A 13,810-nucleotide genomic window follows, 5' to 3' on the forward strand; every position below is an offset into this window, starting at 1 on the left:
CCATTTCCAAATACAGCATTCTTTATTTTACAGCTTCTGTAACATGTTTGTGGATATGAAAAGGCATTTGAAAACTGAGTCATTTGTTTTTTTTTCTGCGTTGGTCTGCAAAAACAGCACGATGACTCACTCTTTTCACACCCTCTGTATCTTGTGCTGATTTTTCCCCCATACCTGAGGGGGCCTGTACTGTTAGAACCAGAATGTGACATTCCTTTTTTCTCCATTTATTATGAATATTATATTTCTGTTTTCTTTTTCACCGTACATTTGCCAGCAGATTGAGGTCTGATGTACATTTTTGTACAGTATTTTTCCACTAGCTTGTGTTTCTGCTTTGTGTCTTCACAGCAAGCTCCTCTGGCCCAGCCCGAGTCTCCCACAGCATCGGCAGGAGAGGATGCCCGCACGCCTCCTGACTCAGGAGAGTCAGACAAGGAGTCAGTCAGCAGCAGCTCCAATGGCAATGGAGACACAACCACAGGATCAGCAGTTAACGGAGGTGTCTCCTTGGCCAAGAACAGCTCCTCTTCCTCATCTAGCTCCTCCAGCAGTGGATCGGCAGCAGTGGGAACAGGAACAGCGGGAAAGGACAAAACCAAGAAGGAGAAGGACAAGGATAAAGACAAAAAGAGGGCAGACTCTGTGGCCAATAAGCTCGGCAGTTTTGGCAAGAGCCTGGGCAGCAAGCTGAAGAAAAATGTGGGCGGACTGATGACAGGAAAGAACGCTGGAGCTGGAGGTGTCAAGCAGGAGGGCGGGGAGAAGAAGAAGGGCTCATTCAGGGGGAGGAAGGGCAGCAAGGATGGCTCGCCTTCAGCCCACACCTCAGAGGATTCTGGGAAAGGCTCCCCCTCCTCAGGTAGCGAGCGTCTCAATGGAACAGGGAGCAGCATGAGCAGCAGTGGCGGCAGCAGCACAGAGAGCGATAACTACAAGTACAGCGCTGATGTCAAGGTCAGCCTGGGCATCCTCCGAGCCGCCATGCAAGGTGAGAGGAAGTTCATCTTTGCCAGCCTTCTCACTACCAGCAACCGGCAGCCCTTCCAGGAGGAGATGATCCAGCGCTACCTCACGGACGCAGAGGAGCGCTTTCGGGCTGAGCAAGAACAACAGCGTCGGGATGCAGAGAGGAAGGGCGTCACCAATGGCATCCAGCTACCTAAGAAGGAGACAGTTGGTGGGACAGAACTGACCTATCGGCCTTATGAGGCTAAAGAGGAGCTGTCAGAGAACTCGTCAACTTCCTTCAACCCACTCAAGTCTTCTCCTTTGAGCTCCTCTATGTACTCTGGTGTTGTGCCCATCCCCCGGCCCTCCTTCATAGACCAGCCTCCTGCTGCAGCACCCCTCACACAGCACCTTCATATGCAAGGCTACGTGGATGCTCGGCGCCAGCTAGCTGGGGGCTCCCCGGCGACGTCCTACCCCGGCCTCCCCTCTTATGCCACCCTCCCACGGCACTGCCCCACAACGCAGGGCCCCTCCCACCCCCAGTACAATAACTCACAAGGCCCGGTCTCCCTGAGCCCCTCTCGTCTTGCGCCCTCATATCCCCCTGAGTTCGACCCACCTGACTACCCGGGGTCGGAACCCCCTGGTGGGAGCTACACCAACGGTTTTCGGGACATGCGCTCCAACTTAGACTCTCGGAGCGGGCAACCCCCAGTCAGACACTACTCACTGGGCAGCGCCGGTGGTTTGGCCAACCTGCAGTCCAGCCGCTGTCGGACGCCCAGCTGCACCTACTACGGACACCCTGAAACGGGCAACTACTGCTCCTACTGCTACCGGGAAGAGCTGAAAAAGAGGGAGCCAGAAGCAGCCATCCACCGGTTCTGAGTAGACCTTGCTATGGCTTGAATTTGATGAGTGGCCTTTTTCAGTATCAGTATTCGGATCAGCCTCTGAATGGACAAGAGAAAGGCACAACCAGCTCCCTCCCTTTTTTTTAGCTGCGTCACTTCCTGTTGGTGTAGACCTCAGAAAGTGGCAGAGAGTCGACTCGACTACAGAATAAACAGGGTGGTTTCTGACTGCTGGGGTCACATGTTAGACCATAGAATAATCTAACTGCACTTCTGTTACATTTTGCTGTGGCTCTTATGCAGGCGTTATGTGTGTGTGTGTGCGTGTGTGTGCGTGCGTGTGTGTGTGTGTGTGCGTGTGTGTGTGTGTGTGTGTGTCTGTGTGTGAGCTGCAGGCTCTCCTCCTTTATCAGAATTTAACGCCTTGCTACTGTCTCCTCCTAGTGGAGAGAATGTATATGCCAGGCACTATACATAACGCTCATCAACAGACAGACAGTACACACAGTCAGACTCATGCTACTTCATACACAGAGATGCAAGCACAAACAGAAAAGAGTGTCTCCACTCCACATGTGAGATGTCTGTGACAATGTTTGGATTGGTTAATTAAGGGATGTTTGCGCATTTTGAAGTCACACCCGGTTCGAGTGATTTCAGTGTTATACAGATTTTACACTACTGTTATTAGATGCTTGCGTCATATGTACCTCGGGAAACGGCAGAATTAATCCTCGTCGAATTGCTTTTTTGTCGGTCACCATTTGCGTAATGCAAACTGAAACTACCGTGCAATGCTAATGATTAAGCGTTCTGTGGGCTGCTGTGGTGCTAATGTTACCAGAATGCAAACACATAAATGTCCAGATATTGAAGGCAACTGTTCTGCACTGTTACTAATATCCTTTTGGCAAAACAGGTATCTCCTAAAAACATGACGTTTTTGTCCAATTCATATAGCAATCATTTGGATTTTGAAGATGTGAACCTGTTGAAGAGTTAATGCATTCGGTCACATGACCATGCATTGTAGAAAGACGACATAGCACTACGTAAAATACTGTCCCCAGAGCCTGATCTGGAGTATTTCATATGTTTGTAGGAATGTTTCTCTCTCTTAGTTTGGTCTTCCTCTCTCCGTAACAGTTGTTGGTATAAAGGCATTTGATTATGGTGGCCAACCCAGGCGTGCAGCACTACACAGTCAAAATGTCACATCCAGCATAACAGATTTTGGAGACACCTGCCATGTGCGTAACATGCTGCTAAGCTAAATTATTGAAATGTCACATGTTTGGATTAAGCGTGTGACTAAACGCAGTGAGGATGTCTGCAGTTGTGCCGATTGTCTCCAGTTTCTGTTAGCATGATGCAAACAGCTGCCTGCGCGTCTGTTGGACGTCGATACCCGATAGCGTTCGTGTTGTTCCGACAAATTCGAGCAACAGGTTCTGATTCTGAAACTCGCTGTTTTGAAACGACAAACCCTCTGCGCTCTGACGGTTGACAAGTGTTAAACATGTTTCATACAATCTCCTGAACAAAACTTCAAAGTCATACGTTCACGCTGTCCTTGCTGAGAGGACATCTTAATGCTCATTGGTCGTCCACTGCAAATTCTGAGGTTCTACTGAAGGCGGTTTCTTCATTTCTGGCATTCGTCCTGCTAAATCCAGTTGCGTTTTCTCGTTTTGCACAAATTCAAGCACTTTCCTGATGTCCGTACTTAGGAAACTTTTTACTGTTTTTGAAGTGGCCTGACTGTTGTCCCTTGTTCATCTCTACAGACACTGCCACCATTGTTGATGGGAAATCAGGGGCACAGGTCAGAGGGGTTTCTCTAAAGGATTCAGTTCATGTAGAGCTACAGCATTTTGGTGCCAGCGTCACCATCTTACTCAAGTTTCCTAGTTGCCTTTTTCAGCATTTGTCCTCGTGGCATCACAATCCTGTTTGTGCAAGACGAACATTTCTACTACTACTGCCCCAACGTGGAACAAATTCTTATTATTTCTTGAAAATTACCTTGAAGCTATTAAAATAATGATGTTGTTTTTTTCAATTAGGCATATCAACTAGTTGATACAGATTGATGTTCTGTTTTTATTATAATTTGAAATTCAAGGCTGTTTTAGTTGTACTAATGTCAAAATGACTACTTAAATTTGCTATTATTTCCCCTATGATAAGCCATGGTGAGTTTCTTTTGAGGTTGTGTGACTGTAGTTGCTCTACTTTTTGTTCATTGAATCTGTTCTTTGGCATTAAGTCCAGAAAAGCACAATTTAGTATGCAATTCACTGCCTTGCCCAGTTGAGGGCACTCTTGTTTTTCTTTAAAACTCTGTTTGGCGCTTATCCTGGAGACCCACACTCTTAACTGCAAACAAACATCACCAAAATATTGGGGAATCATTTTCAGTAGTGCTAATTTAACACTATTTAACACTATATTACAATATTTTCTATGTGCAAAAGCTGGTCCAAGAAGAAGGGAGTCTTTTTGCTGTGCATTTAAAGTAACACAAGAGTTTTAATGACAATAAAACACTATTTCCCAATGCTATTTCCCAAAAAGAACATTTGCATTTGCTGTGTTTTTGCATGTGTTGACATGTGTCCATGCACTCGCATTTTAATCCAGACGAGGCCCATGAAGTATTACCTTACTGTGGGAAGGCGATGCCTGTTCATAAAAAAACATGTATGTGCGCACACTCGCTTTCCCGCCCTCCAAAGCGATAATTAGCTTACAAAACCATTTTTTAAAGTTTATTTTCTGCATTGAAACAGATGCCTCAGAACCATGTAAAACATCAGACTTTACAGGCTACAAATACTTTTTTTGTATTTAAATAAAAAATACAGTGAGAGGTTGTATAAATATGTTCCAAGTTATTTTTGTAAGCCCAAAGTTTTCCAGTGTATTTAAAAGGGTAAGAATGTATATTGTTGGATACTAAAACAGGTCTGGATGATAAGCTCGTAAGAAGAGGTAGAATTGGTGTTCACCTTAACGTGACGTTTCGGCTGTCGGAGGCGACTCCCAGACGGGCCTCTCCACACTCGAGGCTCGCTCATTGCAGACTAATTTCCTCAATGCTGATCTAGCAAAGATACCATTTAAGAATATATATTTATAGTGAGATTTTTTAATAGGTTTCCTTGTGGAATGTTTAGTTGCGACATTTTAGGATGTTCTTTCTCACATGGCTAATTGTCTAGCAGTCCGGCTTTTTTTGTTTGTTTGTTGCTTTTTTGATTTGTAAATTTTGTTTACTTTTTTTCTACAACCACCAATCCGTGCTATGCTAAAACATGACCATAACATGTTCTTGCTGACCCAGCTCGTTTCCTCCGAACCAGAAGTGAAATGGCTCAGAATTAGTTTTGCGACACAGCTGACCCGATATATTTTTATATATTGTACAACACTGTAATTTCTGTGTGGACAGAAGATTCATCATCGGTGACATTAACATGGAATACTTCGAGTTGCATGGGACTGGAACTGTTGCATGTAAATGGCAATCCATTTTACCAAATTTGTGCATTATTTCAACTTGGTTTCATTTGTCCTGGTATTTTGCTCTGTTTTCATTTTTTTATTGTTTTAATGTTTTGCTTTTTTTGAGAGGAGAGCCCTAAGGCTGTGTGACAGTGCAATCTGGATAGAAAGAACATCAGATTTTATGTTAGGTTATTATTATTATTATAATTATTAATTTTTTTGCACCGTTTGAATAAATTCTCATTGTATTTCAAGAGTGCTGTGATTCTGCTCTTTTCTGTGTTTAATATGACAAAACATTCTGGATCATCACTACAGATCTGTTAGTTTTACACATTTAAGTTTAGTTCATACACTAAAGTAAATTCGTCAGCTGGCAAAAAATGTGTTGACAATTATCTGCAGTTATATTGAGAATGGATTAGTAATTTTTCAAGCAAATATTCCCTGGTTCCAGCTTCTGAATTGTGAAGATTTACTGCATTTGACTGTCTTGTGTGACAGTGAATTTAAAGGAGATCTATTTGCAGAAATGGAATCTAATATTCATAAATACGTTGTCATCAGTTTCTAATAACCTGAAAATAAGAATTGTTGTGTTTTCGCCACCTTAGAATGAGCTCTTTATGTCTACAGGGGGAGTGGGTCCTCTCCCATGGAGTACACCATGTTTCACCACCGTGTTTCTACAGTAGCCCAGAAGGGACAAACCAAACACCGGCTCCTATGAGGGCCTTGAGCGTTTGTAGTGGTCTCCGTAGGGGAAGGTGAGGCAGAGGGTACTCAGTCGGTTGCAATCTGCAACCTCACCACTAGATGCCTCTAAGTTCTTGATCTTTAAGATACTTCAGTTGTTAACTGTTGGTGTGACAGAACGAGCAATTTGAACACTTGTTATTCTTAGAAAGAACTGACAGTTAATTAAAAAAATGACAATACATTCACTTTATATCTGAAGCCAGTTATTAGAGCCTGTTTGTTTGAGGTTTTTCAGGCAGTGCTGGGAGACTGTCCTCTAACAGGAGAAAGTCACCAGAGAGCATGTGTTGTGCCAAAGCGTCCTTAAGCCAGGCACTGAATCCCTACCAGCTCCAGGGTTTCTATTACATAACTCTCTGTAGGGCAGGAGGAGGCAGAATTTCCTCGACTATCAAACAAAGTCATACTATCGTCATTTTAAGTAAAGTGGAGCTGCAGAGACATAAAAGCTTGGAAACATTTCAGTTGAATAGAAATAAAATGAAGAGATAAAACACAAAGCTCACACATAAATTATTATTATAGTGAATATCTGTGTCATTCTGTATTAGCCTAACCTTGCTGCATTATACATTGTTGAATAACTCCAGCTCAGATGATGCAAGGTCCTGTGTCTGGGACTGTTTTATGTATTAGAGAAATCGGAGACCCTTATGTAATATTGAACAGTTTCCCATGTGGTAAAAAATCCAGACCTCTCTCTATTATAGTTCACAAGGACGCCGTCTCCCCACCTGTTCAGCAGGACAGACTGTCGCTCAGGATTATTCAGACTTTCTCTGTTCTCCCTGGAGAGGAATATCTTCTGAATTGGCCTCCTGAAAGAGAGTTATTGGTGTTTTTTTCCACACAAGTTTGGATGAGAGAGGAGAGGAGCTGGTCCCCACGCAGACCTGCTAACGCATCAGAAAAAAAGGTACTGCTAACCAAAAAGAGGCTGTAGCTGGTAAGTTAGCAAGATTATTCTGTTTTCGGGAGGATTTTTGCAGGCTTGAAACACTAGAAGGTCAAGAGTTGAATGGTTTTATGGATTTTGGCTTACTGGCTGAGCTACCGCTTCAATTTAAACCCTCAACAGCAAGTTTCCTGCATACAAAGCCAGAGCAGTCACTGTGAAAAGCAAAGCTGGATCTTTCATTTTGCGAACTGTGTGCACAACAAAAGTTGTTTCCTTGGATGTCATTCAGGGCCAAACAGGTCATGTAGGCGACAACCACTGGAGAACAAAGTCTAATTTATGGGACAGCCACTTAAAACAGATTTGTAGTGTGTAAAGAAAAGACACAGATGTATAAAAAGCAAAACTAAGGGCAGGATAGAGAAACAGGCTTGGACATCATGAAGCACAGGCTTGAATTAAAGGAACTCAAAACATTGTGCAGATTAATGGGACTTTTCAGAGTTATATAAATGCTGCAAAATAACTACCTTTTTATTCTATTGGTGCATGATGCTTGTTTTGGGTGCAGAACGTTTACTCATATGAGGTGTTTTTTTTGTGTGTATTGTTGTATTATTGTGGTGCTTCTTCCACTACTGTGTAAAAGTCACCGTTAAGTGGTGTTGAGTTCAAGGGGCGTACTGAAAGCTGGGAAAACTGGGCTCTCCCACTGCGCTCAGCTTCTGGTGAGTAAAATAAAACTTCCTGTGGACTCTGACCGTCAGCCGTGGACTCTGCAGGTCCAGACGCACTGGCCCTTTAAGAAGCTCCTCTGCTGCACTTGGCTGTTTTCTTCGCTGTGTGACAGTGTGTTTCACTATGGCGAAGGACTGATAAACAGAGCGCAGCGGGTAGGAAAGAGGCAGTTACGGTGAACACATCTCTCCGTTAGTGACTAATACCAGTTAATAATAGTCCAGTGACTGGTGCTGGACTCCGGCTGGGTGTGCTTTCGTTGTTGTTTGCGTGGTCGGGACACGGATGCTGTCAGTGCGAACAGCGATGAAAAGCGCGTCAATAGTTTGCTTGTCCACCCTGAACACCTCAGTTGTAGCAGCCGGTGATACAGGCTAGCCGCCACTGCACTCCGGACCCCTTTCTCTCCTCTTTCTCACGCTTTTTCTCGGCTAAAAAAATGGAAAGAGGAGAACGCTGACGAGCGCTAGCTTTTAGTAACAGAGATTTGATTTATTTTTCAGTCATTCGGCTTCATTTCGCTCGTGTTTTTTCTATTTGAGCCGACTTGAACTGCCGTCAAAGATGTTGACAGGATCTAAAACCACGTTCAAAGTGAGACAAATGCTCCCTGATATCAAGGTAAGGTCGTTCACGTTAAGTTAGCTAACTGACGCTAACTAGCTTTGTTTGCTGAGTGAAAGTCAGCAAACAGCATTAGCATTAACTTGTTTTTAGCCTGTTTTATACTATCACATGACTGCAGACTGAGTAATAATTGGGGTATTAAAAACCCAGTGTGAGTATAATGTCAGTTAAGCTTTTTTTCCTCTCCTGTACAGCAGATGTCAGTTTCCAAGCTCGTGTTATGAAGATGCAGCGCTTAGCTAGATCTTCGTTTTTCATTTAACCCGTAATTTCATCATCTTTTCTGTTCTGGGACTCGGCAAAAGCTTCAGTATGAAGCTATGTAGTTTTAAGCTGAATTATGATTTGAAATTGAATCAGATGAAGGTTTGAGTTCAGCCAAGTTGCCTTTCTCAGTGCTGTAACTCATCAACACTCCTCATGTGATTGAACTCCAGAGAGGCCAGTTTATGTCATGATGCAGGAAACACCGGCCGTCATTGACCGTGCAGACCTACAAATGTACATCCAGGTAGTTTGCAGTCTGGCGGCATCAGAAACCTGCAGTCCCTCCTCAGAGACCCCTCTGAGAGCCTGCTCGCAGTGTGAATGTGGACTGTTTCATGTAAGCCTTGTTGGCAGCTTTCAGAGGGGGGATGAAGCAGCACTGGGCTGCTGCTGCTTCCCTCTGTCTGGACCACAGGGAGATGCATAATCACTGTAAGGGCACATAATGTCACTGTCTTGGTCTGCATGCCTTATTAAAGGCCAGTGAAGTGGTGGTGAATCTTAATCACTTCTCATGGCAGGGGGTGTGCCTCATATGGGATTAAGTTGTTGTGCACAAAGGCAAACGGAGCAGACGATCATCATCTGCAGAGAACTGTGTACTAAACAGTTGCAGCCAGTTTCAGCTGAATTTATTGCACGATGCTACAATGCATTGCTTTGAAATGGGGAAGATAAAATCCCTCTGCTACTGCATTTCAAGTCATGTGTGAGATACTGTCCCTGTTCAGGAGCACCTGAGAGGACAGAGGACAGACGGGCTGCTTAGTTTGACAGACAGCACAAAGCAATGTGCACACATAGTAGGATGTGTTCAGCGCTGCTCGTTCCTTTGGGAACAGCCTCTTGGCACGTCTCTGTGTTGCCTGGCTTTTTGTCTCTCCCTGGTTATTTTCAGCAGCCGCAGGGGGAAACGCTAACAGATGCCTCTTTGCTCTGCCCTGGGGCGAGGCTCGCGTGTGGAGTGGGGGTGATGTGCGCTGCTTAACATCTGGCTGTCGCCATGGAGACAGCAGTTGGGAGGTGGAGGAGTTTGGAATTCGATTACCTCCGAATGAGACGCAGAAATCACCACAGCCCCCCACCGATGGAATCCCGTTTGTCCAAGTATGAGAATGTGACTGAGCCTAAGATATGGTAATGTGGTGTAGTAGGCTGTGTAGATTATATGCGCAGCAGGCCACCCACACACTCTTGTGGGCTTTTTCCTCCATGAGCATGTGTTAAGGCTGCTTTAGAAAACTGAATCCAATCCTGGACTGAATTTGGACCAGATGGCTTTGCAGTTTGCACGTACTGGTGAATCTTCTCTCCTTGAATCAAGGTGTAATACCCAGCCCGTTTTGGATGGCATAAACTGCGATAGGGCGGCAACTAATCTTTATTTTGTATTTTTATTTTATTTGCATATTAGTTTCTCGATTAATGGATTATTTGTTCTGCAAAAAGCCAGAAAACTGTGAAAAATCGCAATCAATAAAGCCGAAGGTGACCTCCACACATTGCTTGGCTTGCAGGACCAACAGACCAAAATCCAAAGAGATCTGCTTTTCTGTCTCATAAGATAAAGAAAAGCAGCAAGTCCTCACGATTAAGTATTTAAGTGGTTAAGTTTAAATGATGAGATGAAAACCAGCAGCGCATGCATGCTACATGAGGATGCTCAGGCCTGCATCTTGACAGGATAGTCAGCTTATTCAGGCTTATTTTGGCTGCGCCTATCCCCTTGAGTTCACTCTATCTGCATCTCCCAGCCCGCTTTGAAGCAGTCAGCATGAAAGGCACACAGCACAAAGCTCCACAGAAGCAAAAATGCCAGAGGAGGGATCATCTGAGCTCTATTCAGAGAGGCTGAAGATCCCAGCCTGATAGGAGTGGGTCAAAGCGGTATAGTCTCCCACACCCGCTCCCATAGGACCCAGACGTCACATTCGCTGCCAGCCCCTGAGCTGCCGAGGCTTCCGCGGCTTAAACAGAGCACAACAATGAGCTCCACTGAGCACCAGAGCAGATTTATGGTCCCGTTAGAGGGTGCATCGATCTGGCTTCGGGTGATAATTAACCAGCGGCAGTATTCACTTGCAGAAAGGCTGGGTCTTGAGAGGCCAGGTCGTTTGTCTGCTCTGAGTGTATGGAATGGCTCTGGTAATCTCACTCGTGGGACCTGAGCTGTCAGACTAGAGGTGACTGTCAAAATAATGTTTCAAACAAGAGACCATTATGAGCCACTGACAGCGTTCAGCATTGGATTCTCACTCAAGCCGTTTAGCTAACACCCTCATCTGCAGCAGTGATGTGCTGTTAATGAGAATTAAGGGATTCCACGACTTCAACGTGCTCCAGAGACCAAGAGGAGGAAATGCTGCTGTTGATGGACACGCTGCCCGCTGTGGGCGTCAGACATGTGATGTTTTAGTCACAGAATGGTCTGCTAAGCAACCCTCCTGCGCTTTGCAAAGTAAAACTTCTGTCACGGCGCCTCTGACAGGCTGTATGAAGACTTGCTGTCAAATCAGATAGTGTGATTTGTGAATGTAGGCTAACAGAAACAGGTCAGTGAGCTGCACCGCTATTTTTTATTTTTTTGGCTTGATGTTTTTTAATGCTGCCGTTACTGCTTTTAGCGGTGTTAACGTTGACTTGCCATGTGCAACGTTTGTCAGTATGACCCATGAAAGCGGCAGAGAAACTGCTAGCTGGATGTTTTTGAGAGAGGGGAAATCTGTTATCGCAGCAGTTTAACGAATTTTGCGAGTCCATGCACAACTCTCTAATTTGCACTCTCACGTCTGCAGCAGATTGCTGGCACTGTAGGTCGCGGCTTTAATTAAGGAGAGCGTTACTACAACACAATCAGTTTGAGCCGGACAAAACACAGAGGAGCACAGTGAAGAAAGAATCAGATTTTGATGTGCCGTATTTTAGCCATCGCTGATCCATTAAACACACAGCGCACAAACGCTCATTTCTGCCACTAGGGGTCTCTCGAGCAAATCAACAATAAAAGAGGGCGTTTGATGACATTGTGAAGTAGCATGGGATCAGGGGAGTTGTTGTCTTCAATGTTCAACAACCACCACTGCAGATGAAAATGAAAAAAAGGAGCTCCATCACAAGTGAGCAATAGAAAGAATGGTAGGCAATAAAGTGGTTAGCTAGCTCGTTCGCTGACTTCCTTCCTCACTCTCTGATGTATCATCTGTTTCCTGTGGTTCACCCCAAGTTCGACAGGCTAATCAAAATCAGAATTGGCCTCGTTGGCTTTATTAGTATGTTTACACATACAAGGAATTTGACAGTTTTTCACTCATCACGGTGTACTTATACAGGAATAGACATACAGCTAAGACCAGTGACTCAAAGGTTGAGGGTTAATGTTTCTGACTGATTTAACTCTCCACCAGAGTGATGGTCTATGGGAAGAAACTGTCTGGTTGTAAAGGGGATCTAACTCCACTGACAGGCGACCAAGTGAAACATGCTGTTTCCTTGAATACAATGACAGATTTCTTTTGTTCTATTATTAGAAACATTTTGGATCATGTAAGTCAACAACTCAAAAATATATAACACAGATCAAGTCGTTTTTAGACAACAACTAAAATGACTTGGGATATTTTTAGTATAACTTTTCATCTCGTCCCATCATCAGATCAAAATATAAATCTGTCCTGTACTTTCTGCCAAACTAATGGCATTTCCATTACCCTCAGCTCTACCTTGTGTTCACTGCTGATTAGGAAATGCTGACATGCTAAATATGATGGTGAACTTTGTCAACATGCCTGTCAAACATCAGTATGTTAGCATTGTCAGTTTAGCGCACTGCTGTGCAGCCTCACTGGGCCACTAGCATGGCTGTTGGCTGTTGATAAACTACCGTTTTCGAATAGTAAGCAAACAGTGCTCAGGTGACCTTTGAACCTTCCTCTATTAACCTTTCAATGCATCATCAACTACACAAACATCTGCTTTTTGTGTGTCAGCTCTGAATAATTTGGCAATAAGAGGGCGGGATAATGCAGAGTCAAATATGAGACAATTGCAGATCATTCAGCAGGGCTGCCATTAAGAGCACCAGTGATCATCTGCTTGTTGTGTGTTTAGGAGTCTAGACTGATGGTGTTATAATGAAGAACGGCTAAGAATGCAGACACTGCTGTAAATATTCTCCTCTTGCCAGACATTCATGGAAGGTTTCAGAATAAGACGTTGCAGCAGTGAGGGCTGTGTTAATTGCTTCAGGCTTTTCCAGAGAAATGGGTTAAAAGCTGGATATTCACTATAGTGTGATGCAGAAATTCTCACATTAAATATTAACCGTCTGAATTCTCACTTCATGAAATATTAATTATTATTTTACCCTATATGTCAGAATCTGTTTCTGCCTTTTCTGTAATTTATGTGTCCTCTCATGTTGAAAATGCAGCTTTTGCTGGAATCTAGTTGCATTTTTGTCATACACTACGCTATGTAGTATATTTTCTATATACTATTAAGGCTTCTTCTGTCATTTGCTTTCAGTGCATTAATATATTTGAGGTCAGGCCTCAAATATAGTCTGTCTTTGAAGGTCTGCTTCTAAAGGAAAGACACTGTAATCCAAAAAGTACGAGAAAATCTCATGTTATTCTGAATGGAATAAGAGGAAACACTTCAAAGTGAGCCCCGTTTAGCAAAACTACCTCATGTCCTTATTTTTCTTGCAAACCAGTTCACAATGCCGTGTGACTGTCCCCATTCATGTGAGGAAATGAAAAGCACAATACAAATGAACGGGCTGTGACCCTTTTAAGTACAGTGAGCAGTGGCTTAAAGCTAATGTGTATTTTACAAACCCCAAGCAGAGCATATCTCAGTAGGATTAGCTTTCAAAATAGACTCAGAATTGTTCATTTTAACAATGGATGCCAAAGGTCCACAGTGTGTTTTGGGACTGCAAAAAGTATCCTAATTCAGTCCCTGTGCCTGCTTTTTAAAATGCAGCTCAGTCTGTTGGTTTGTGCAGATTTTTGTCAAAAGAGGAGGCAGTGTCAGTCCAGAGCCTGATGTTTAAGGAAAGAGAAGTATGTTCCAGACCCAGGAACAAGCACGCTTACTGCAGAAGTCTGGCCGCAGTAGCAAGGGGAAGCCATGAGCAATGGAAACTGCAATAAGCCTTGGCCACCGTCCCTGAGGATGAAGGGAGGGAGCAGAGGAGGGC

The 13,810-nt window shown here is 44.0% G+C and overlaps 2 protein-coding genes across 5 annotated transcripts in view; both read left to right on the plus strand.

The window, feature by feature from the left end:
* The window catches only part of otud7b (OTU deubiquitinase 7B), a 30,765-nt gene extending 28,795 nt beyond the window's left edge, over positions 1-1,970 (plus strand). For all 4 annotated transcript variants that reach the window (XM_076737225.1, XM_076737226.1, XM_076737227.1 and 1 more), the window contains exon 12: positions 352-1,970. In XM_076737225.1, coding sequence (XP_076593340.1) covers positions 352-1,842 — 1,491 coding nt within the window. In that variant the 3' untranslated portion in view covers positions 1,843-1,970. The remainder of the gene's footprint in view (positions 1-351) is intronic.
* A 5,846-nt stretch (positions 1,971-7,816) lies between these two features.
* mtmr11 (myotubularin related protein 11) overlaps positions 7,817-13,810 on the plus strand; it is a 31,463-nt gene continuing 25,469 nt past the window's right edge. The window contains exon 1 of the mRNA XM_076736943.1: positions 7,817-8,334. Coding sequence (XP_076593058.1) covers positions 8,278-8,334 — 57 coding nt within the window. The 5' untranslated portion in view covers positions 7,817-8,277. The remainder of the gene's footprint in view (positions 8,335-13,810) is intronic.

This window comes from Chaetodon auriga, chromosome 8, assembly GCF_051107435.1.
Source record: "Chaetodon auriga isolate fChaAug3 chromosome 8, fChaAug3.hap1, whole genome shotgun sequence".
Classification (NCBI taxonomy): Eukaryota; Metazoa; Chordata; class Actinopteri; order Chaetodontiformes; family Chaetodontidae; genus Chaetodon; species Chaetodon auriga.